The sequence below is a fragment of the Pristiophorus japonicus genome, chromosome 9, assembly GCF_044704955.1.
Source record: "Pristiophorus japonicus isolate sPriJap1 chromosome 9, sPriJap1.hap1, whole genome shotgun sequence".
Lineage (NCBI taxonomy): Eukaryota > Metazoa > Chordata > Chondrichthyes > Pristiophoridae > Pristiophorus > Pristiophorus japonicus.
The window spans coordinates 42,096,527-42,120,988 of record NC_091985.1 but is presented as its reverse complement, the minus strand read 5'-3'; the positions used below and the strand labels follow the sequence as shown (position 1 = coordinate 42,120,988).

Here is a 24,462-nt window from a genome sequence, read left to right as displayed (position 1 = left end):
ACATTCTTCCTGCACCTAACCTGTCTAACCCCGTCAGAATTTTAAACGTTTCTATGAGGTCCCCTCTCATTCTTCTGAATTCCAGTGAATACAAGCCCAGTTGATCCAGTCTTTCTTGATAGGTCAGTCCCGCCATCCCGGGAATCAGTCTGGTGAACCTTCGCTGCACTCCCTCAATAGCAAGAATGTCCTTCCTCAGGTTAGGAGACCAAAACTGTACACAATACTCCCGGTGTGGCCTCACCAAGGCCCTGTACAACTGTAGCAACACCTCCCTGCCTCTGTACTCAAATCCCCTTGCTATGAAGGCCAACATGCCATTTGCTTTCTTAACCGCCTGCTGTACCTGCATGTCAACCTTCAATGACTGATGTACCATGACACCCAGGTCTCATTGCACCTCCCTTTTTCCTAATCTGTCACCATTCAGATAATAGTCTGTCTCTCTGTTTTTACCACCAAAGTGGATAACCTCACATTTATCCACACTATACTTCATCTGCCATGCATTTGCCCACTCACCCATCCTATCCAAGTCGCTCTGCAGCCTCATAGCATCCTCCTCGCAGCTCACACAGCCACCCAACTTAGTGTCATCCGCAAATTTGGAGATACTACATTTAATCCCTTCGTCTAAATCATTAATGTACAGTGTAAACAGCTGGGGCCCGAGAGGCGGGAGTTCCTGGCGTTGGTGAGGCCTATAAAGGCTCAGCAGCAGCGAGAGGCGACGGCAATCGAGAGGCGGGAGTTCCTGGCGTTGGTGAGGCCTATAAAGGCTCAGCGGCAGTGAGAGGCGGCAGCACTCCGAGAGGCGGGAGTTCCTGGCGTTGGTGAGGCCAAAAAAGGCTCAGCGGCAGCGAGAGGCGGCGGCAGTCCGAGAAGCGGGAGTTCCTGGCGTTGGTGAGGCCTATAAAGGCTCAGCGGCAGGGAGAGGCGTCGGCAGTCCGAGAGGCGGGAGTTCCTGGCGTTGGTGAGGCCTATAAAGGCTCAGCGGCAGCGAGAGGCGGCGGCAGTCCGAGAGGCGGGAGTTCCTGGCGTTGGTGAGGCCTATAAAGGCTCAACGGCAGCGAGAGGCGGCGGCAGTCTGAGAGGCGGGAGTTCCTGGCGTTGGTGAGGCCTATAAAGGCTCAGCGGCAGCGAGAGGCGGCGGCAGTCCGAGAGGCGGGAGTTCCTGGCGTTGGTGAGGCCTATAAAGGCTCAGCGGCAACGAGAGGCGTACCAGTACAGCTGCAGCGGGGAGAGAAGGCAAAAAAGAAGTAGAAAGAAATCAAAAGGTGACGTCACAGCCAAGAGGGTAAGTGATTGGCTGGTGATTGGTGAGTAGTTTTTCTTTTTTCTCTTCTATAACAGTGAGTAAACTTTAACATTGTTGTTGCCAATTTAAGTGTATCTAAGGGTTAAGTCATGGCAGGAGAGCTCGGTCGGGTGTTATGCTCCTCCTGTACCATGTGGGAACTCAGGGACGACACCAGTGTTCCTGATGACTACGTGTGCGGGAAGTGTATCCTCCTCCAGCTCCTGACGGTCCGCGTTGCGAAGTTGGAGCTGAGGGTGGATACACTCTGGAGCATCCACGATGCTGAGAATGACGTGAGTATCACGTGTAGCGAGTTGGTCGTACCGCAGGGAAAGGGTCCACAGCCAGATAGGGAATGGAAGACCAACAGGAAGAGCAGTGCAAGGAAGGTAGTGCAGGAGTCCCCTGTGGTCATCCCCCTGCAAAACAGATACACTGCTTTGGGTACTGTTGAGGGGGATGACTCATCAGGGGAGGGCAACAGCAGCCAAGTTCATGGCACCGTGGCTGGCTCTGTTGCACAGGAGGGCAGGAAAAAGAGTGGGAGAGCGATAGTGATAGGGGATTCAATTGTAAGGGGAATAGATAGGCGTTTCTGCAGCCGCAACCGAGACTCCAGGATGGTATGTTGCCTCCCTGGTGCAAGGGTCAAGGATGTCTCTGAGCGGGTGCAGGACATTCTAAAAAGGGAGGGAGATCAGCCAGTTGTCGTGGTGCACATTGGTACCAACGACATAGGTAGAAAAAGGGATGAGGTCCTATGAAACGAATTTAAGGAGCTAGGAGCTAAATTTAAAAAGTAGGACCTCAAAAGTAGTAATCTCGGGATTGCTACCAGTGCCACATGATAGTCAGAGTAGGAATCGCAGGATAGCGCAGATGAATACGTGGCTTGAGCAGTGGTGCAGCAGGGAGGGATTCAAATTCCTGGGGCATTGGAACCGGTTCTGGGAGAGGTGGGACCAGTACAAAGCGGACGGTCTGCACCTGGGCAGGACCGGAACCAATGTCGTAGGGGAAGTCTTTGCTAGTGCTGTTGGGGAGGAGTTAAACTAATATGGCAGGGGGATGGGAACCAATGCAGGGAGACAGAGGGAAACAAAAAGGAGGCAAAAACAAAAGACAGAAAGGAGATGAGGAAAAGTGGAGGGCAGAGAAACCCAAGGCAAAGAACAAAAAGGGCCATTGTACAGCAAAATTCTAAAAGGACAAAGGGTGTTAAAAAAACAAGCCTGAAGGCTTTGTATCTTAATGCAAGGAGTATCCGCAATAAGGTGGATGAATTAACTGTGCAAATAGATGTTAACAAATATGATGTGATTGGGATTACGGAGACATGGCTCCAGGATGATCAGGGCTGGGAACTCAACATCCAGGGGTATTCAACATTCAGGAAAGATAGAATAAAAGGAAAAGGAGGTGGGGTAGCATTGCTGGTTAAGGAGGAAATTAAGGCAATAGTTCTGAAGGACATTAGCTTGGATGATGTGGAATCTATATGGGTAGAACTGCAGAACACCAAAGGGCAAAAAACGTTAGTGGGAGTTGTGTACAGACCTCCAAACAGTAGTAGTGATGTTGGGGAGGGCATCAAACATGAAATTATGGGTGCGTGCAATAAAGGTGCAGCAGTTATAATGGGTGACTTTAATATGCACATAGATTGGGTTAACCAAACTGAAAGCAATACGGTGGAGGAGGATTTCCTGGAGTGCATAAGGGATAGTTTTTTAGACCAATATGTCGAGGAACCAACTAGGGGGGAGGCCATCTTAGACTGGGTGTTGTGTAATGAGAGAGGATTAATTAGCAATCTCGTTGTGCGAGGCCCCTTGGGGAAGAGTGACCATAATATGGTGGAATTCTGCATTAGGATGGAGAATGAAACAGTTAATTCAGAGACCATGGTCCAGAACTTAAAGAAGGGTAACTTTGAAGGTGTGAGGCGTTAATTGACAAGGACAGATTGGCGAATGATACTTAAGGGATTGACTGTGGATGGGCAATGGCAGACATTTAGAGACCGCATGGATGAACTACAACAATTGTACATTCCTGTCTGTCGTAAAAATAAAAAAGGGAAGGTGGCTCAACCGTGGCTATCAAGGGAAATCAGGGATAGTATTAAAGCCAAGGAAGTGGCATATAAATTGGCCAGAAATAGCAGCGAACCCGGGGACTGGGAGAAATTTAGAACTCAGCAGAGGAGGACAAAGGGTTTGATTAGGGCAGGGAAAATGGAGTACGAGAAGAAGCTTGCAGGGAACATTAAGACGGATTGCAAAAGTTTCTATAGATATGTAAAGAGAAAAAGGTTAGTAAAGACAAACGTAGGTCCCCTGCAGTCAGAATCAGGGGAAGTCATAACGGGGAACAAAGAAATGGCGGACCAATTGAACAAGTACTTTGGTTCGGTATTCACTGAGGAGGACACAAACAACCTTCCGGATATAAAAGGGGTCGGAGGGTCTAGTAAGGAGGAGGAACTGAGGGAAATCCTCATTAGTTGGGAAATTGTGTTGGGGAAATTGATGGGATTGAAGGCCGATAAATCCCCAGGGCCTGATGGACTGCATCCCAGAGTACTTAAGGAGGTGGCCTTGGAAATAGTGGATGCATTGACAGTCATTTTCCAACATTCCATTGACTCTGGATCAGTTCCTATGGAGGGTAGCCAATGTAACCCCACTTTTTAAAAAAGGAGGGAGAGAGATAACAGGGAATTTTTGACCGGTCAGCCTGACATCGGTCGTGGGTAAAATGATGGAATCAATTATTAAGGATGTCATAGCAATGCATTTGGAAAGAGGTGATATGATAGGTCCAAGTCAGCATGGATTTGTGAAAGGGAAATCATGCTTGACAAATCTTCTGGAATTTTTTGAGGATGTTTCCAGTAGAGTGGACAAGGGAGAACCAGTTGATGTGGTATATTTGGACTTTCAGAAGGTTTTCGACAAAGTCCCACACAAGAGATTAATGTGCAAAGTTAAAGCACATGAGATTGGGGGTAGTGTGCTGATGTGGATTGAGAACTGGTTGGCAGACAGGAAGCAAAGAGTAGGAGTAAATGGGTACTTTTCAGAATGGCAGGCAGTGACTAGTGGGATACCGCAAGGTATGTTGGAAGCAGGTACTCATCTTCACCACCCGACAGAGGTCGTTGAATTTCTTTCGGCATTGTGTGAGGGTTCTGTCCATCATTGTACTGGCCGACACCTCCTCGGCCACCTCTTGCCACATGGCCCTAAAAACGTTCGGAGATGGCCTCCTTCCAGATGGAGGGAACGACGACTCCCTCCTTCTCTCCCTCCACTGCCCCCACCAATGTCTCCAGCGCCACGTCATTGAACCGTGTAGCCCTCTCCCTTGAAGTGGGATTCACAACAGCCATTTCACAAAAGGTGACGACTCAAATGCGGAGATGCTGAGATGTCTGACTCAAGTGCAGCAATGCCGAAAATGAGCAGCAGCAGGTTGAAATTACCTCCCTTTTAAGAGCTAGATCAAACTAGAGGCAAGGATTGAAGGCTGATTGCGGAATGCAAGTCATCTGAAATTTGGATAATGGCGCCCTACTGAGGCCATAGTGCCTCATTTACTGCCCCCTTTCACTCCTGGGCGAAATTGCCCAATTTCATGCGATTTTGCAAGCCATTTCGCCGGGCGCTAAATTTTCGAAAAGTTACAAGTTATCGCCCCGTGAATTTCGCCCCTGTATATCCTTTGTTATATTGAGAAATCTAGATGAAGGATCAGGGCTATCGGGTATTATAACACCAAGATAGGAAAGAAATTGCATTTATCAAAATCGATTGATTTTGGTTACACAGTGTCAGGCTTGGGTTTTGAAAATCTGTCGATTCAACTTGGTGTAACTGTTCAAACTTCTGAGGACAGTGGCATGCTAACAAATCTTGTTTTGTGATGAAACTATAGGAAACGAAGTATTGATTGATTGTTTCTTTGAATCATGTAGTTTTACAGCATTGATATTGAGCTAGTACTTACCATTTAGGACCAATTAAAAGAAGCGAGTTACAAAGAGACTGTTAGAATATATGACAAAAATTAAAATGTGAACCAGAAAGGAAAGGTGAAGCAAAATAATAGAGGTGAAAGATTTCAGGCCAATATTGCCACCTTTCCAGTGATTAGCATATTCTTTAAAATGCACTTTTGTACTTCTCATTGTATTTCTGCTGCAGTAACGTGGGTACATATCATCTTCAAAGCTGCAGATTAATGTCTAATGCAAATGTAAACAATTGCAAGAATATGTGTAAGTGTGAAGCTGCAGTTTTGATGAATGTTCACTCTCTGGCATCCCTGGACAGAAAACAAGGTTCATGGAGAATGAGAGAGATCTGGGGTCCTGATTGACAGTGCCGAGTGGCAATGAGTAAAGCAAATCAGATGTTGGGATGTATTAAAAGATCAATATTGAGCCAAAACTGCCACTTTATGGGCCCAAGTTTCGGCCTCAGTTGCTCCTGATTTTTTGGAGCATTTAGTTTGCTCCAGTTCTAGTCAGTTAAAATAGTTTCACTTTGGAACAGAATTTTCTTTTCAAAAGGGGGCGTGTCCGGCCACTGACACCTGTTTTCAAAGTTTCGGCAGTGAAAACTTACTCCAAACTAACTTAGAATGAAGTAAGTGAAGATTTTTGTATGCTCGAAAAAACCTTGTCTACACTTTAGAAAATCAGGCGTAGGTTACAAATCAGGCGTAGGGAATTGGGGGGGGGGGGTGGGGTTTAAAGGGAAGTTTACAAACATTAAACACTTCAGTTTTACAAATAAAGAGCCAACATCAATAATAAATGATAAAAACATCAATAAATCAACCAATAAATCAATCAAAAAAAATTAATTAGAAATAATTTTTTTTAAATCAATAAATAAAAGATTTTCTACTTACCGACTGCAGCACCGGGAGCCCTCCAACAGCGTGCTGGGATGCCAGCCCCCCCGCCAGTGTGTCTCTGTCAGTGTCTCTATCTCTTTGTCTGTCTGTGTGTGTCTCTCACTCTCTGTCTGTCAGTGTCTGTGTTTCTGACAGCGAGGAGAGGGGGAGGAGGGGGTAGAGGGAGAGAGTGAGGAGCAGGGAGAGGGGAGGAAGGGAGGCAGAGGTGGAGGGAGGGATGGGGGAGAAGGGGGAGGGGGGAGAGAAGGGAAGGGGGAAGGAGAAGGGGGGGAGGAGAGAAGGGGGGGAGGAGAGAAGGGGGGGAGGAGGGGAAGGGGGGGAGGAGGGGAAGGGGGGAGGAGGGGAAGGGGGGAGGAGAAGGGGAAAGGGGGGAGAGGAGAAGGGGAAATCCTGCTGCACAGGAGGGCAGGAAAAAGAGTGGGAGAGCAATAGTGATTGGGGATTCAATGGTGAGGGGAATAGATAGGCGTTTCTGCGGCCGCAACCGAGACTCCAGGATGGCACGTTGCCTCCCTGGTGCAAGGGTCAAGGATGTCTCCGAGCGGGTGCAGGACATTCTAAAAAGGGAGGGAGAACAGCCAGTTGTCGTGGTGCACATTGGTACCAATGACATAGGTAAAAAGAGGGATGAGGTCCTACGAAACGAATTTAAGGAGCTAGGAGCTAAATTAAAAAGTAGGACCTCAAAAGTAGTAATCTCGGGATTGCTACCAGTGCCACGTGATAGTCAGAGTAGGAATCGCAGGATAGCGCAGATGAATACGTGGCTTGAGCAGTGGTGCAACAGGGAGGGATTCAAATTCCTGGGGCATTGGAACCGGTTCTGGGGGAGGTGGGACCAGTACAAACCGGACGGTCTGCACCTGGGCAGGACCGGAACCAATGTCCTAGGGGGAGTGTTTGCTAGTGCTGTTGGGGAGGATTTAAACTGATATGGCAGGGGGATGGGAACCAATGCAGGGAGACAGAGGAAAACAAAAAGGAGGCAAAAGCAAAAGACAGAAAGGAGATGAGGAAAAGTGGAGGGCAGAGAAACCCAAGGCAAAGAACAAAAAGGGCCACTGTACAGCAAAATTCTAAAAGGACAAAGGGTGTTAAAAGAACAAGCCTGAAGGCTTTGTGTCTTAATGCAAGGAGTATCCGCAATAAAGTGAATGAATTAACTGTGCAAATAGATGTTAACAAATATGATGTGATTGGGATTACGGAGACGTGGCTCCAGGATGATCAGGGCTGGGAACTCAACATCCAAGGGTATTCAACATTCAGGAAAGATAGAATAAAAGGAAAAGGAGGTGGGGTAGCATTGCTGGTTAAGGAGCAAATTAAGGCAATACTTCGGAAGGACATTAGCTTGGATGATGTGGAATCTATATGGGTAGAGCTGCAGAATACCAAAGGACAAAAAACGTTAGTGGGAGTTGTGTACAGACCTCCAAACAGTAGTAGTGATGTTGGGGAGGGCATCAAACATGAAATTAGGGGTGCGTGCAATAAAGGTGCAGCAGTTAGAATGGGTGACTTTAATATGCACATAGATTGGGTTAACCAAACTGGAAGCAATACGGTAGAGGAGGATTTCCTGGAGTGCATAAGGGATGGTTTTCTAGACCAATATGTTGAGGAACCAACTAGGGGGGAGGCCATCTTCGACTGGGTGTTGTGTAATGAGAGAGGATTAATTAGCAATCTCGTTGTGCGAGGCCCCTTGGGGAAGAGTGACCATAATATGGTGGAATTCTGCATTAGGATGGAGAATGAAACAGTTAATTCAGAGACCATGGTCCAGAACTTAAAGAAGGGTAACTTTGAAGGTATGAGGCGTGAATTGGCTGGGATAGATTGGCGAATGATACTGAAGGGGTTGACTGTGGATGGGCAATGGCAGACATTTAGAGACCGCATGGATGAACTACAACAATTGTACATTCCTGTCTGTCGTAAAAATAAAAAAGGGAAGGTGGCTCAACTGTGGCTATCAAGGGAAATCAGGGATAGCATTAAAGCCAAGGAAGTGGCATACAAATTGGCCAGAAATAGCAGAGAACCCGGGGACTGGGAGAAATTTAGAACTCAGCAGAGGAGGACAAAGGGTTTGATTAGGGCAGGGAAAATGGAGTACGAGAAGAAGCTTGCAGGGAACATTAAGACGGATTGCAAAAGTTTCTATAGATATGTAAAGAGAAAAAGGTTAGTAAAGACAAACGTAGGTCCCCTGCAGTCAGAATCAGGGGAAGTCATAACGGGGAACAAAGAAATGGCGGACCAATTGAACAAGTACTTTGGTTCGGTATTCACTGAGGAGGACACAAACAACCTTCCGGATATAAAAGGGGTCGGAGGGTCTAGTAAGGAGGAGGAACTGAGGGAAATCCTTATTAGTCGGGAAATTGTGTTGGGGAAATTGATGGGATTGAAGGCCGATAAATCCCCAGGGCCTGATGGACTGCATCCCAGAGTACTTAAGGAGGTGGCCTTGGAAATAGTGGATGCATTGACAGTCATTTTCCAACATTCCATTGACTCTGGATCAGTTCCTATGGAGTGGAGGGTAGCCAATGTAACCCCACTTTTTAAAAAAGGAGGGAGAGAGAAAACAGGGAATTACAGACCGGTCAGCCTGACATCGGTAGTGGGTAAAATGATGGAATCAATTATTAAGGATGTCATCGCAGTGCATTTGGAAAGAGGTAATATGATAGGTCCAAGTCAGCATGGATTTGTGAAAGGGAAATCATGCTTGACAAATCTTCTGGAATTTTTTGAGGATGTTTCCAGTAGAGTGGACAAGGGAGAACCAGTCGATGTGGTATATTTGGACTTTCAGAAGGCTTTCGACAAGGTCCCACACAAGAGATTAATGTGCAAAGTTAAAGCACATGGGATTGGGGGTAGTGTGCTGACATGGATTGAGAACTGGTTGTCAGACAGGAAGCAAAGAGTAGGAGTAAATGGGTACTTTTCAGAATGGCAGGCAGTGACTAGTGGGGTACCGCAAGGTTCTGTGCTGGGGCCCCAGCTGTTTACACTGTACATTAATGATTTAGACGAGGGGATTAAATGTAGTATCTCCAAATTTGCGGATGACACTAAGTTGGGTGGCAGTGTGAGCTGCAAGGAGGATTCTATGAGGCTGCAGAGCGACTTGGATAGGTTAGGTGAGTGGGCAAATGCATGGCAGATGAAGTATAATGTGGATAAATGTGAGGTTATCCACTTTGGTGGTAAAAACAGAGAGACAGACTATTATCTGAATGGTGACAGATTAGGAAAAGGAGAGGTGCAACGAGACCTGGGTGTCATGGTACATCAGTCATTGAAGGTTGGCATGCAGGTACAGCAGGCGGTTAAGAAAGCAAATGGCATGTTGGCCTTCATAGCGAGGGGATTTGAGTACAAGGGCAGGGAGGTGTTGCTACAATTGTACAGGGCCTTGGTGAGGCCACACCTGGAGTATTGTGTACAGTTTTGGTCTCCTAACCTGAGGAAGGACATTCTTGCTATTGAGGGAGTGCAGCGAAGGTTCACCAGACTGATTCCCGGGATGGCGGGACTGACCTATCAAGAAAGACTGGATCAACTGGGCTTGTATTCACTGGAATTCAGAAGAATGAGAGGGGACCTCATAGAAACGTTTAAAATTCTGACGGGGTTAGACAGGTTAGATGCAGGAAGAATGTTCCCAATGTTGGGGAAGTTCAGAACCAGGGGACACAGTCTAAGGATAAGGGGGAAGCCATTTAGGACTGAGATGAGGAGGAATTTCTTCACCCAGAGAGTGGTGAACCTGTGGAATTCTCTACCACAGAAAGTTGTTGAGGCCAATTCACTAAATATATTCAAAAAGGAGTTAGATGAAGTCCTTACTACTCGGGGAATCAAGGGGTATGGTGAGAAAGCAGGAATGGGGTACTGAAGTTGCATGTTCAGCCATGAACTCATTGAATGGCGGTGCAGGCTAGAAGGGCCGAATGGCCTACTCCTGCACCTATTTTCTATGTTTCTATGAAGGGGGGGAGAGGAGAAGAGGAAAGGGGGGGAGAGGAGAAGAGGAAAGGGGGGTGAGAGGAGAAGCGGGGGAAAAGGAGAAGGGGGGGAAAGGAGAATGGTGGGAAGGAGAAGGGGGGAAGGAGAAGGGGGGAAGGAGAAGGTGGGGGGGAAAGGAGAAGGGGGGGGAAGGAGAAGGGGGAGGGAGGCTGAATGGGCTGGGCCCGGCCAGGCCCAAGACTTCGAGCAGGGCCCGTCCCCAGCACCAGATTTACAGGTAGGTGGCATTGGGTCGGGTCGGGTCCGGGGTCCGGGGTCGGGAGCGCGGGTCGGGTCGGGTCGGGGTGAGCGCGGGTCGGGGTCGGGAGCGCAGGTCGGGTCGGGGAGGGCGGAGGGAGGTCAAGTCGGGTCGGGTCCGGTCCTGGGGGTGGGGGAGGTGCGGTTGGGAGCACGGGTCGGGTCGGGGGGGAGGAGGGAGATAGAGTTAGTTCGATTCGTGTCGGGGGCGGGGAGAGGGAGGTCAGGTTGGGTCGGGTCGGGTCCGGGTGGTGGGGGGGTCGGGAGCGCGGGTCGGGTCGGGGGGGTGTTGGGAGGTCGGTCGGTTCGGTTCGGATCGGGGGTCGGGGGGGGAGGGAGGGAGGGAGAGGCAGGTCAGGTCGAGTGTGGGGGAGAGGGGAGCGCGGGTCGGGTCCAGTCCGTCGGGTCGGGTCGGGTCCGGGGGCAGGAGGGGGGTAAAGCGGGAGTCGGGTCGGTATCGGGGTCAGGTCCGGTCCGGGGGCGGCGGGGCGTGGGGGGAAGCGGGAGTCAAGTCGGGTCGGGAGGAAGCAGAAGCTGGCCGTTGGAGGCAGCCTTATGCACGCAGCCCCAGTGAGGCCATTCAGCCAGGGCTAGGGGTGCATGCTTCGGGCCCCTCCCACACAGTTTTGGGCGCCTGGAGCTACTGTACATGCGCGCCCACTGTAGCACGCATGTGCAGAGGTCCTGGCACTGTTTTCAGCGAAGGGACCTCGCTCCGCCCCCCACAGCTCGTGCTGCGCCATGCCCGGCTCCAGAGGACCAGCAGGGAGCCGGAGAATCGGTAAGTTTTTTTTAGGCGCACTTTGTGGCGCGAAAAACGGGCGTCCAGGTCGGGGCTGTTCCGTTCCAGGCGCAGCCCGAAACTTGGGCCCTATAAATCATTGGTGCAACCGCACTTAGAATACTGTACTGGTCGCCACAGTACGAAAAGAGTATTGCGACTACTGAAAGGATATACGAGGGAGCAGAATGATTGAGGGGATGGAGGGATTGGATTATGAGGACTGATTATGTAAATTGGGGATGTCTATCTGGGAACGAGAAGGCCAGCAGGTGTATTTAGGATTCTGAAGGAACTGGACAATGTGGACCACGATGAGCTGTTTCACCTTGTCCAGAACAGTAGAACCAGGGGACACAGCCTGCGCTTGAAGGGAGGTTAAATTCAAAGCTAATCTGCGGAAGCATTGGCCCCGATTTTAAAAGGGGCATGGTGATGTTGCGCGCAAACTCCAAAGCGGGCGGGGAACCCAGGGAGTCCGGGGGGACATGGAGGTCCTATTAAGACATCATGCATAAAAGTTCTCGGAATCTGGTGGCCGGAGGCCGCAGCAGGAGACCCATAGGAATGGTTCCCGGCAGGATGAAGATGCGATTGGGGGATGTAGATGCAATTAGGGGCGCAGAAGTTCCCCTCTTGGGCATACATTACTTCATTGTAACTAAGTCAGCATGCTGGAATTCTCTACCTTACCGCTATTGTGGGAGCACTAGCACCCAAATGACTGGTTCAAAGCCTGACCACTGGCGTGGTCCAAAAAAGGACAACCCCCAACTCCCACCTTTGCATCTTTGATCTCGAGATTATTAGTAGATCATACATGGGAGTTTCACAGCAAACCTTGAACTTCTGTGAACCTTGATTTTTTTTTTTTGTCAATCAAGGTCCAAAAGATTGTACACCACTGACTAGTTGACTGCCTTTGTTGGATAAGTTTTTTTTGAATTTCATGGTCAGAGTGGAAATGTCAACCTTGGCCATACATTTGTATTCAGAAGATAATTAACACTCACCATTTTGTTTAATGAATTCAACACTGTCAATACTTGAAGATGAAACAGCAGCACAATCAATATGGACTAGATTACCTTAAGATCCACTAATCCTCTAAGATTACTGATAAGATTGATAAGATTTCATTCTCATTCACGAGAGGCAAAACCCAGCTATGTCTGGAATAGTGGTGATTGTTACAGACTGGAATTTTAAATCAGAACAATCAATTCTTTGTTGCATGAAGCAACCACAATCAATAAATTTATAAAGTTAGAAATACAAAAGTAGCAGAATTCAAAGAAAACAAAATCCAATAAGTTCTCAAACATAAAAATAATCAATAAAAAATGTCTAGGCCATTTGGCCCAGTAAACATTAATCCTTCAGTACCCTAGCTCTCCTGATTATATTATCTAACTGCATTCTGATTGGCATTTATTCAAAATATTTATCAGCCTTTGAGTAGAGATGGTCTTAATATTTGTTTTAGATTTACTTTTCACTAATTTATATTACCGTCTCTGGGAAGAAAAAAGAAAGGTTTGTGTTTATGTAGCGCCTTTCACGACATCCTAAAGCGCTTTACAACCAATTAAATACTTTTTTTCCAAGTGTAGCCATTGTGGTAATGTAGGAAACATAGCAACCTATTTGCACACAACAAGCTCCCATGAATAGCAATATGATAAGGACCAGAAAATCTGATTTTAGTGATGTTGATTGAGGGATACATATTGGTCAGGACACCAGGGAGAACTCCCCTGCTCTTCTTTAAAATAGTGCCATAGGATCTTTTCATAGAATCATAGAATGTTTAAAGCATAGAATGAGGCCATTTGGCCCATCGATCCCACTCCTACCCATCCTTTCCCTGTAGCCCTGCAATGTTTTTTTTCAGGTATTTATCTAATTCTCTTTTGAAAACCACAATTGAATTTACCTCCACCATCCTCTTAGGCAGTGAATTCCAGATCCTAACCATTCACTGCGTGAAAAAGTTAGTCCTTATGTCGCCTTTGGTTCTTTTGCCAATTACCTTAAATCTGTGTCCACTGATTCTCAACCCTTCCACCAATAGGAACAGTTTGGCTAGAATTTCCCCCTGAACAAACGGGTGGGTTTGAAGCATGGGGGCAGTTAAAGTGTTAAAAATGGGATACCCAACCTGATCCTGCCTCCAACCCGTCCACTACCGGTTTCACTGAAGACGGGACGGGATCTGACATCCAACCCTCTCCCAGGGGGTCCGCCTCAATTTAAACATTGTAATGAGGCTGGAAGCCTTTTTCCCCTCCATTTTGTGTTTAACTGCCTGTGGATGGGTTTCACTAAGGCAGTTAAACAGAGGCTGCATCCAGGAGGTAAGTGGCTTTATACCTATCTCCTAGACCCAGGGTCCCGACTATACCCACCCCTGCAATCAGCGACCCCCCCGCCCCCCCGCCACGAGGCCTGTGATCGTCTCTCCAGGCCTTTCCCCCCCGCCATGATGATGATGAGGCCAGTCCTGATCCTTTCTTCTTCCCTCCCTCCCTCCTCGCCCTCCGCCGCCCACGATCCCTGGCCGATCCTCTCCCTGCCCCCTCCTCCAGCCAAACCTCTCCAGCCCCTGTCTTCCCCCCCCGATTCCCGGCCGATTGTCAACCCCGTTCTTGCGATCCCTCCCCTGAAGCGGCCTCTCGCTTCTGAGGCCTACCAGCCGGCAGCCAGCCAGTCTCTCAAACTGGCTGGCTGTGGATGGGAATCCGAGGCCTCGCATTCAAATCAGGCCCTGCTGTTAAAGTCGGAGCCCCCGGCCCCCAACCTGCCTCCGTTGAGAAAATTCCGGTATCATCTCTATCTACTCTGTCAAGACTGCTCATGATTTTGAACACCTCTATCAACTGTTGGGGAGGAGTTAAACTAATATGGCAGGGGGATGGGAACCAATGGAGGGAGACAGAGGGAATCAAAAAGGAGATAAAAGCAAAAAACAGAAAGGAGATGAGAACAAGTGGAGGGCAGAGAAACGCAAGACAAAGAACAAAAAGGGCCACTGTACAACAAAATTCTAAAAGGACAAAGGATGTTAGAAAACAAGCCTGAAGGCTTTGTGTCTTAATGCAAGGAGTATCCGTAATAAGGTGGATGAATTAACTGTGCAAATAGATGTTAACAAATATGATGTGATTGGGATTACGGAGACGTGGCTCCAGGATGATCAGGGCTGGGAACTCAACATCCAGGGGTATTCAACATTCAGGAAAGATAGAATAAAAGGAAAAGGAGGTGGGGTAGCATTGCTGGTTAAAGAGGAGATTAATACAATAATTAGCAATGACATTAGCTTGAATGATGTGGAATCTATATGGGTAGAGCTGCAGAACACCAAAGGGCAAAAAATGTTAGTGGGAGTTGTGTACAGACCTCCAAACAGTAGTAGTGATGTTGGGGAGGGCATCAAACAGGAAATTATGGGTGCATGCAATAAGGGTGCAGTAGTTATAATGGGTGACTTTAATATGCACATAGATTGGGCTAACCAAACTGGGAGCAATACGGTGGAAGAGGATTTCCTGGAGTGCATAAGGGATGGTTTTCTAGACCAATATGTTGAGGAACCAACTAGGGGGGAAGCCATCTTAGACTGGGTGTTGTGTAATGAGAGAGGATTAATTAGCAATCTCGTTGTGCGAGGCCCCTTGGGGAAGAGTGACCATAATATGGTGGAATTCTGCATTAGGATGGAGAATGAAACAGTTAATTCAGAGACCATGGTCCAGAACTTAAAGAAGGGTAACTTTGAAGGTATGAGGCGTGAATTGGCTAGGATTGATTGGCGAATGATACTTGAACGGTTGACTGTGGATGGGCAATGGCAGACATTTAGAGACTGCATGGTTGAGCTACAACAATTGTACATTCCTGTCTGGCATAAATAAAAAAGGGAAGGTAGCTCAACCATGGCTATCAAGGGAAATCAGGGATAGTATTAAAGCCAAGGAAGTGGCATACAAATTGGCCAGAAATAGCAGCGAACCCGGGGACTGGGAGAAATTTAGAACTCAGCAGAGGAGGACAAAGGGTTTGATTAGGGCAGGGAAAATGGAGTACGAGAAGAAGCTTGCAGGGAACATTAAGACGGATTGCAAAAGTTTCTATAGATATGTAAAGAGAAAAAGGTTAGTAAAGACAAACGTAGGTCCCCTGCAGTCAGAATCAGGGGAAGTCATAACGGGGAACAAAGAAATGGCGGACCAATTGAACAAGTACTTTGGTTCGGTATTCACTAAGGAGGACACTAACAACATTCCGGATATAAGAAAGGTCAGAGGGTCTCGTAAGGAGGAGGAACTGAGGGAAATCATTATTAGTTGGGAAATTGTGTTGGGGAAATTGATGGGATTGAAGGCTGATAAATCTCCAGGGCCTGATGGACTGCAACCCAGAGTACTTAAGGAGGTGGCCTTGGAAATAGCGGATGCATTGACAGTCATTTTCAAACATTCCATTGACTCTGGATCAGTTCCTATGGAGTGGAGGGTAGCCAATGTAACCCCACTTTTTAAAAAAGGAGGGAGAGAGAAAACAGGGAATTATAGACCGGTCAGCCTGACATCGGTAGTGGGAAAGATGATGGAATCAATTATTAAGGATGTCATAGCAGCGCATTTGGAAAGAGGTGACATGATAGGTCCAAGTCAGCATGGATTTGTGAAAGGGAAATCATGCTTGACAAATCTTCTGGAATTTTTTGAGGATGTTTCCAGTAGAGTGGACAAGAGAGAACCATTTGATGTGGTATATTTGGACTTTCAGAAGGTTTTCGACAAGGTTCCACACAAGAGATTAATGTGCAAAGTTAAAGCACATGGGATTGGGGTAGTGTGCTGACATGGATTGAGAAATGGTTGTCAGACAGGAAGCAAAGAGTAGGAGTAAATGGGTACTTTTCAGAATGGCAGGCGGTGACTAGTGGGGTACCGCAAGGTTCTGTGCTGGGGCCCCAGCTGTTTACACTGTATATTAATGATTTAGACGAGGGGATTAAATGTAGTATCTCCAAATTTGCGGATGACACTAAGTTAGGTGGCAGCGTGAGCTGCGAGGAGGATGCTATGAGGCTGCAGAGCGACTTGGATAGGTTAGGTGAGTGGGCAAATGCATGGCAGATGAAGTATAATGTGGATAAATGTGAGGTTATCCACTTTGGTGGTAAAAACAGAGAGACAGACTATTATCTGAATGGTGACAGATTAGGAAAAGGGGAGGTGCAACGAGACCTGGGTGTCATGGTACATCAGTCATTGAAGGTTGGCATGCAAGTACAGCATGCAGTTAAGAAAACAAATGGCATGTTGGCCTTCATAGCGAGGGGATTTGAGTACAGGGGCAGGGAGGTGTTGCTACAGTTGTACAGGGACTTGGTAAGGCCACACCTGGAGTATTGTGTACAGTTTTGGTCTCCTAACCTGAGGAAGGACATTCTTATTATTGAGGGAGTGCAGCGAAGGTTCACCAGACTGATTCCCGGGATGCGGGATTGACCTATCAAGAAAGACTGAATCAACTGGGCTTGTATTCACTGGAGTTCAGAAGAATGAGAGGGGACCTTACAGAAACGTTTAAAATTCTGATGGGTTTAGACAGGTTAGATGCAGGAAGAATGTTCACAATGTTGGGGAAGTCCAGAACCAGGGGTCACAGTCTAAGGATAAGGGGTAAGCCATTTAGGACCGAGATGAAGAGAAACATCTTCACCCAGAGAGTGGTGAACCTGTGGAATTCTCTACCACAGAAAGTTGTTGAGGCCAATTCATTAAATATATTCAAAAAGGAGTTAGATGTAGTCCTTACTACTAGGGGGATCAAGGGGTATGGCAAGAAAGCAGGAATGGGGTACTGAAGTTGCATGTTCAGCCATGAACTCATTGAATGGCGGTGCAGGCTCGAAGGGCCGAATGGCCTACTCCTGCACCTATTTTCTATGTTTCTATGTTTAACTCTCCTTTCAGCCTTCTCTGCTCGAAGGAGAACCACCCCAGCTTCTCCAGTTTATCCACATAACTAAAGTCCCTCATCCCTGGAACCATTCTTGTAAAGCTTTTCTGCACCCTCTCTGAGGCCTTCACATCTTCAAGGGTCCTTGGTTTAATGTCTCATCTGAAAGATGGCACCTCTCTCAGTGCCACATTACCATTTTAATTGTGTTAACGCCCAGTTCCCAATTCAGAGGGGTGGGGTATTGAAATGTGGCCCTATTCTTTCTGTAATGGGGTGCCACAAAACTGCACTCAATACTCTAATTATGGCAAACCATTGCCTTGTACAAGTTTATCATTATTTGTATCCCTATTTATAAATTCCAAAATGCTGTTGATTTCATAACTTTTTGCTGCTAAAAATGTTTCAATTAATTTTGTATTGTTGTAGTATATTTGGAATCAGACTCCCAGATTATGCAAGACATGTTAGATCTAGATAAACTATTCCAGAGTGACCTCTGTGTCCAGTTTTAATACCTAATGCAGTTAGCTTGTTTAAATTCCTATAGAATATCGATTATGTACACCATTTTAGCAGACTGGTATACCACTTCATCCAAAGCTAATCACCACAACAGTGACAGAGTAGAAGTGAACCCGTTTCCAGCTTTGACATTGCAGAGTTGCAAGTGATGGGTATCTAATTAGCTCCTTAGCCTCTCTTGTGATAAAGAGGTCGATAAAGAGATATTTTTCCTTTGTCAGTGTGCACCTTGCCTACTGGTCTATGCAACGCATTTTTGATTCTTGACCTTCCTCCCCTCTGTGAACAGATTAATTGACACCACTGCCATTTTTAAATGCTCCCTTTCTTCCAATCTGAACATTTGCTTTCCATAGTATTTTGCAATAGTCAAAGATGACACTTGCTGTATTTAATATGGAAACTTATAAAAAATTCTTGCATTTGTAGAAGTTGTACTTTTGCTCCATAATGATACAATAGTTAGAGAGATACATGGTCATGAACTCCTGTGTTACACTTAAAACAACTTTAGTTATATAAATGTTTAAAGATGACAATTGCATCAATTAGTTGAGATCACCAGTGACAGCTTTTTAGTGACTGTGAGAAAGGCACAGAATTCAAGGGCATCGCAGAAGCAAAGTAGTCATGTTATTTTACTTGCTCTAGACTGTTTCAACATAACTTCTGCTTTGTCTATTAGTACTCGGATTATCTGACAATTGATGTATTTGTTAAGCTAGAAAGCATCAAAATCTCTTCATTGTTCAGTTTTTATTGCCAACTGATCCTGAGAAATTACAATCTTCCTGGGCTGAGTTTTCACCTGACACTCCATGACGATGAAACAGACTCTAAATTTGAAAGCTGTTCATACATTAGAAGTAGCTTTAATCATCATCATTATAGGCAGTCCCTTGCAATCGAGGAAGACTTGCTTCCACTTTAAAAATGAGTCCTTAGGTGACTGAACAGTCCAATACCAGGACCACAGTCACAGGTGGGACAGACAGTCATTGAGGTGTGGGTGGGACTGGTTTGTCACACGTTCTTTCCGCTGCCTGCGCTTGTTTTCTGCATGCTCTCGTCGATGAGACTCGAGGTGCTCAGCGCCCTCCCGGATGCTCTTCTTCCACTTAGGGCGGTCTTTAGCCAGGGACTCCCAGGTGTCGGTGGGGATGTTGCACTTTATCAGGGAGGCTTTGAGGGTGTCCTTGAAACGTTTCCTCTGCCCACCTCGGAACTCCTTCGTTTGCCATGAAGGAGTTCCGAGTAGAGCGCTTGCTTTGGGAGTCTCGTATCAGGCATACAAAGAATGTGGCCTGCCCAGCGGAGCTGATCGAGTTTGGTCAGTGCTTCAATGCTAGGGATGTCGGCCTGGTCGAGGACGCTAATGTTGGTGCGTCTGACCTCCCAGGGGATTTGCAGGATCTTGAGGAGACATCGTTGGTGGTACTTCTCCAGCGATTTGAGGTGTCTACTGTGCTTGGTCCAAGTCTCTGAGCCATACAGGAGGGCGGGTATTACTAAAGTAGCTTTAATATGCTGGAAATAAATTAACTAAACGTTGAAAAAACAAATATTTAAAACACAATTTTTAAAATTTAAAAAATAAATCCTTTACCCTCTGGAGCATTTGAGCATTAACAACCTGCAAACTTTCCTTACCAACAGCAATTAATCTTTAGTTGACCTGAGGCAATTAAACTTGGTGGCCTTAAAGAGACAGGCTAACCTAAACACAGTTGCAGCTTAGCAATGAAAAACACCTTAGGCTGGATTTTTGGTTTTCGGCAAAATCGGTAGTTTTACACCAAAATTACCGTTTTCGCTGCACTACAGTTTTTAGGACTAACTTTCTGCCTTAACATCTGCGGTAAGGTCGGCATTGCACGAGGATTCACAGCGCAAACCTCGAGTTTCGGCAACTTTAGACCTGGGCCGGTAGCGCTGCGAGAGAGGCCTTGGGAGGGGGGAAAAACAAGAAAAGTTTGCAAAAAACATTCAAAAAAACCCTTACCGACTAAATCTCTGAAAAATAATTAAAAATAAAAACTTTAACTTATCTTTTTGCAGGTCTTCATACATACTGCTGCTGGTAGGGCTGCACCGACACGTTTGACCCTGTTGGTATTCTGGGTGTGGCGTATGGTTTGGGAAAGAGTCAAAAGTCTGACGGTAACGCAATCTGCGTCGTTGCACATCTGCGCACCTCTCCCCAGTGATACGTGGAAACATATAAATATAGAAACATAGAAAATAGGTGCAGGAGTGGGCCATTCGGCCCGTCGAGCCTGCACCACCATTCAATAAGATCAGGGCTGATCATTCACATCAGTACCCCTTTCCTGCTTTCTCTCCATACCCCTTGATCCCTTTAGCCATAACGGCCATATCTAGCTCCCTCTTGAATATATCCAACAAACTGGCATCAACAACTCTCTGCGGTAGAGAATTCCACAGGTTCACAACTCTCTGAATGAAGAAGTTTCTCCTCATCTCGGTCCTAAATGGCTTACCCCTTATCCTTAGACTGTGACCCCTGGTTCTGGACTTCCCCAACATCGGGAACATTCTTCCTGCATCTAACCTGTCCAGTCCCATCAGAATTTTATATGTTTCTATGAGATCCCCTCTCATTCTTCTAAACTCCGGTAAATACAGGCCCAGTCGATCCAGTCTCTCCTCATATGTCAGTCCTGCCATCCCGGGAATCAGTCTGGTGAACCTTCGCTGCACTCCCTCAATAGCAAGAATGTCCTTCCTCAGATTAGGAGACCAAAACTGAACACAATATTCCAGGTGAGGCCTTACCAAGACTCTGTACAATTGCAATAAGACCTCCCTGCTCCTATACTCAAATCCCCTAGCTATGAAGGCCAACATGCCATTTGTCTTCTTCACCGCCTGCTGTACCTGCATGCCAACTTTCAATGACTGATGTACCATGACACCCAGGTCTCGTTGCACCTCCCCTTTTCCTAATCTGCCGCCATTCAGATAATATTCTGCCTTCACGTTTTTGTCACCAAAGTGGATAACCTCACATTTATCCACATTATACTGCATCTGCCATGCATTTGCCCACTCACCTAACTTGTCCAAGTCACCCTGCAGCCTCTGAGCATCCTTCTCACAGCTCACACCGCCACCCAGCTTAGTTTGATCTGCAAACTTGGAGATATTACTGTCAAATCCTTCATCTAAATCATTGATGTATATTGTAAATAGCTGGGGTCCCAGCACTGAGCCCTGCGGCACCCACTAGTCACTGCCTGCCAATCTGAAAAGGAGCCGTTTATCCCGACTCTCTGCTTCCTGACTGCCAACCAGTTCTCTATCCATGTCAGTACATTACCCCCAATACCATGTGCTTTACTTTTGCACCACAATCTCTTGTGTGAGACCTTATCAAAAGCTTTTTGAAAGTCCAAATACACTACATCCACTGGTTCTCCCTTTTCCACTCTACTAGTTACATCCTCAAAAGATTCTAGAAGATTTGTCAAGCGTGATTTCCCTTTCATAAATCCACGCTGACTTCGACCGATCCTGTCACTGCTTTCCAAATGCGCTGCTATTTCATCTTTAATAATTGATTCCAACATTTTCCCCATTACCGATGTCAGGCTAATCGGTCTATAATTCCCCGTTTTCTCTCTCCCTCATTTTTTAAAAAGTGGTGTTACATTAGCTACCCTCCAGTCCATAGGACCTGATCCAGAGTCGATAGACTGTTGGAAAATGATCACCAATGCATCCACTATTTCTAGGGCCACTTCCTTAAGTACTCTGGGATGCAGACTATGAGGCCCTGGGAATTTATCGGCCTTCAATCCCATCAATTTCCCTAACACAATTTCCTGACTAATAAGGATTTCCTTCAGTTCTCCCTTCTCACTAGATCCTTTGTCTCCTAGTATTTCTGGAAGGTTATTCGTGTGTTCCTTCATGGAGACAGAACCAAAGTATTTGTTCAATTTGTCTGCCATTTCTCTGTTCCTCATTATAAATTCACCTGATTTTGACTGCAAGGGACCGACGTTTGCCTTCACTAATCTCGTTCTCTTCACATATCTATAGAAGCGCCACCTCAAAGAGGTGCCTGAGGATCCCGCCGACCAGGTTTTCGCCACAGTGAGTCAAATCCCGGCGAAAACCCGGTCGCAAAGTTGGCGAAAATCCAGCTCAAGTTACATGGTATAACGCTTCTGGCACTATAAGGCTGCGTATCCTAGGGCTTAATGTGATCAATGACATGCGAGGTCCAGTAGTATTTATAAATTGGTTAATATTAATTCAAGCATTTTTTTCTGGTCTTTTTGCAGGTGCAGATATTGTCCAGTGGCTATTGAAGAATCTGAACATTGAAGACCAAGGTACAATTACTGAGATTCAAATTGGTAAATCCATGCACAATCTGATAAGTAAAAAAAACATTTATTTTACAAAAGGATGAAGTAACTAAAATAAATTGAAGTTGGATGTTTTTTACATACCTCTAAACAACGCAGTACAGGGTATAATTAAATAAAATTTCACTGAGCTGTGTCAGCTGCTGTAGCCACAACTGGAGCCCCAAACCATGGGAATGGGCATGGACAGCATTGCCTGTGGCTGTCAAGGTCACCGTGGCCCGTAAACCTTGCAGCACGGGTCGTTGCAGACTGTTTGCAGGTGATATCTATGATATATCACAGTTTGCTGTGCAGCACTCTATCAGGGAGTTGACCAAGGCTCTCTACGCCAAGAGGAACACATGCACCACTTTCCCCATCGACAGAGCAAAATAGGACAAGAGGGCACTAGGCTTCATCAGCATTGCACACATCTCCATGGTCCAAGGTAACATAGGGTGCTCCCACATTGCCTGAGCCTGGCATCTTTGTCATTAGAGAAGGATACCACTCCAAGAATGTCTAGTTGCTTTGTGACCACAGGCAGCCCATCATGCACATCTATGCCTGGTTTCCTGGCAGCAGTCATGATTCATTCATCCTGTGCCAGCTATCTGTGCTGCTTTTAGTCCAACCAGGCCATCAGGTCACAGGCTGCCTAATTAGGGATATCCCCTGCGGACATGGTACGTAACTCCTGTCAGGAACCTGGAGCATGCCTAAAATGAGAAACAGCCGCCAATAGAAATAATGTTTAGCAGACCATTGGCACACTTAAATCAACATCTCTTCCGGCCATTCGAAAGGAGCTGTGCAGTGCACCCCTGAGCAAGTATCCTGATGTGTGGTTATTTGCTTCATGATCCATAACTTTGCGACACAAACTTTGTCCCAGTGATACACCACCACCTGGACAGCAAGAAGTAAAGGAGGAGGAGAAACAGGAGCAACATTGGCCAGCAGTGCCCCTCCCTTCCAGAACTCTCAGGCACCTGGACCACCTCCTTATCTTAATACACCAACAGCACCGCCATCCTTATAACTGCTGTCCTCACAACCGCCATCGGATTGCCTTCCTGCAGTCCAACATCTTGGGTATTGCCCTCAATTGACTACAAATATTAACACCAAGACCAAATCGAGAACATAAAACTCCAGCAAATCAATTCATATTTGTGTAACAGTTAATTGCTAAATTAAGAATCACCATGTGCAAACCCTTGTTGCCTGTCTTCTGTGCCAATTTTTCTATCTGAGTGTTTCTCCAGTGCCAACAGCTTGGGAGGTGAAAGGCTACTGAGTTTCCATTGTTGAGTGACCTTGGACAGCTATGGGCCTTGAGCTCTGGCTCCTGGCTACAGACTGTAGCATTTCAGCATGGGCTGGGCCACTTTGGCCCACTTAGTGGGCCCAAGTTTCCACAAGAAAAAAAACGGGCGCCCCTCCGAGCTGGGCGCCCGTTTTTCGCGCCTAAAACGGCGCCTAAAAAAATCCTCGGTATTCTCCACCTACTTACAGGTCCTGTGGCCCTCGGCACAGCCAGCACGAGCTATGGGGGGGCGGAGCCAGGTCCCGGCGCTGAAAACAGTGCCGGGACCTCTGCACATGCGCGCTACAGTCGGCACGCAAGTGCAGTAGCTCCAGGCGCCGAACTGTGTGGGAGGGGCCCGAAGCACGCAGCCCCTAGCCCTGGCCCAATGGCCTCACTGGGGCTGCGTGAATGAGGCTCCTCCCACGGCCAGCTCCTGCTCCCCCCCGAGCAGACCCGACACTCGCTCCCCCACCCCCCCGCCGACCAGACCCGACCCGACACCCGCTCCGACCCGACACCCGCTCCACCCCCCCCGCCCCGACACCCGCTACACCCCCCCCGCCCCGACCCGAGACCCGACACCCGCTCCCTCCCCCCCCCGCCTCGACCCCCGACACCCGCTCCCCCCCCCCGACCCGACACTCGACACACGCTCCCCCCCCCCCGACCCGAGACCCGACACCCGACACCCGCTCCCCCCGCCCCGACACCCGCTCCCCCGACCCCCGCTCCCCGACCCGACACCCGTTCCCCCGCCCGCCCCGACCCGAGACCCGAGACCCGCTCCCCGCCCCGACCCGACCCGAGACCCGAGACCCGCTCCCCGCCCGGACACCCGCTCCCCTACCCGAGACCCGACACCCGCTCCCTCCCCCACCCCCGACCCGACCCGACCCGAGACCCACTCCCCCCCCCCCCCCGATTGACCCGACCCGTGCTCCTGTTCCCCGACCCCCCCCCGGTTCTCTCCCTCCCT

The 24,462-nt window shown here is 47.5% G+C and overlaps 1 protein-coding gene across 6 annotated transcripts in view; it reads left to right on the top strand.

Annotated features, from left to right (window-relative positions):
* The window catches only part of LOC139272595 (regulator of G-protein signaling 7), a 733,921-nt gene that overhangs the window by 515,522 nt on the left and 193,937 nt on the right, over positions 1-24,462 (top strand). For 5 of the 6 annotated variants that reach the window (XM_070888670.1, XM_070888672.1, XM_070888674.1 and 2 more), the window contains one exon: positions 22,106-22,180. In XM_070888670.1, the coding sequence (XP_070744771.1) occupies positions 22,106-22,180 (75 nt within the window). The remainder of the gene's footprint in view (positions 1-22,105; positions 22,181-24,462) is intronic. The other variant, XM_070888671.1, reaches the window with a different exon arrangement.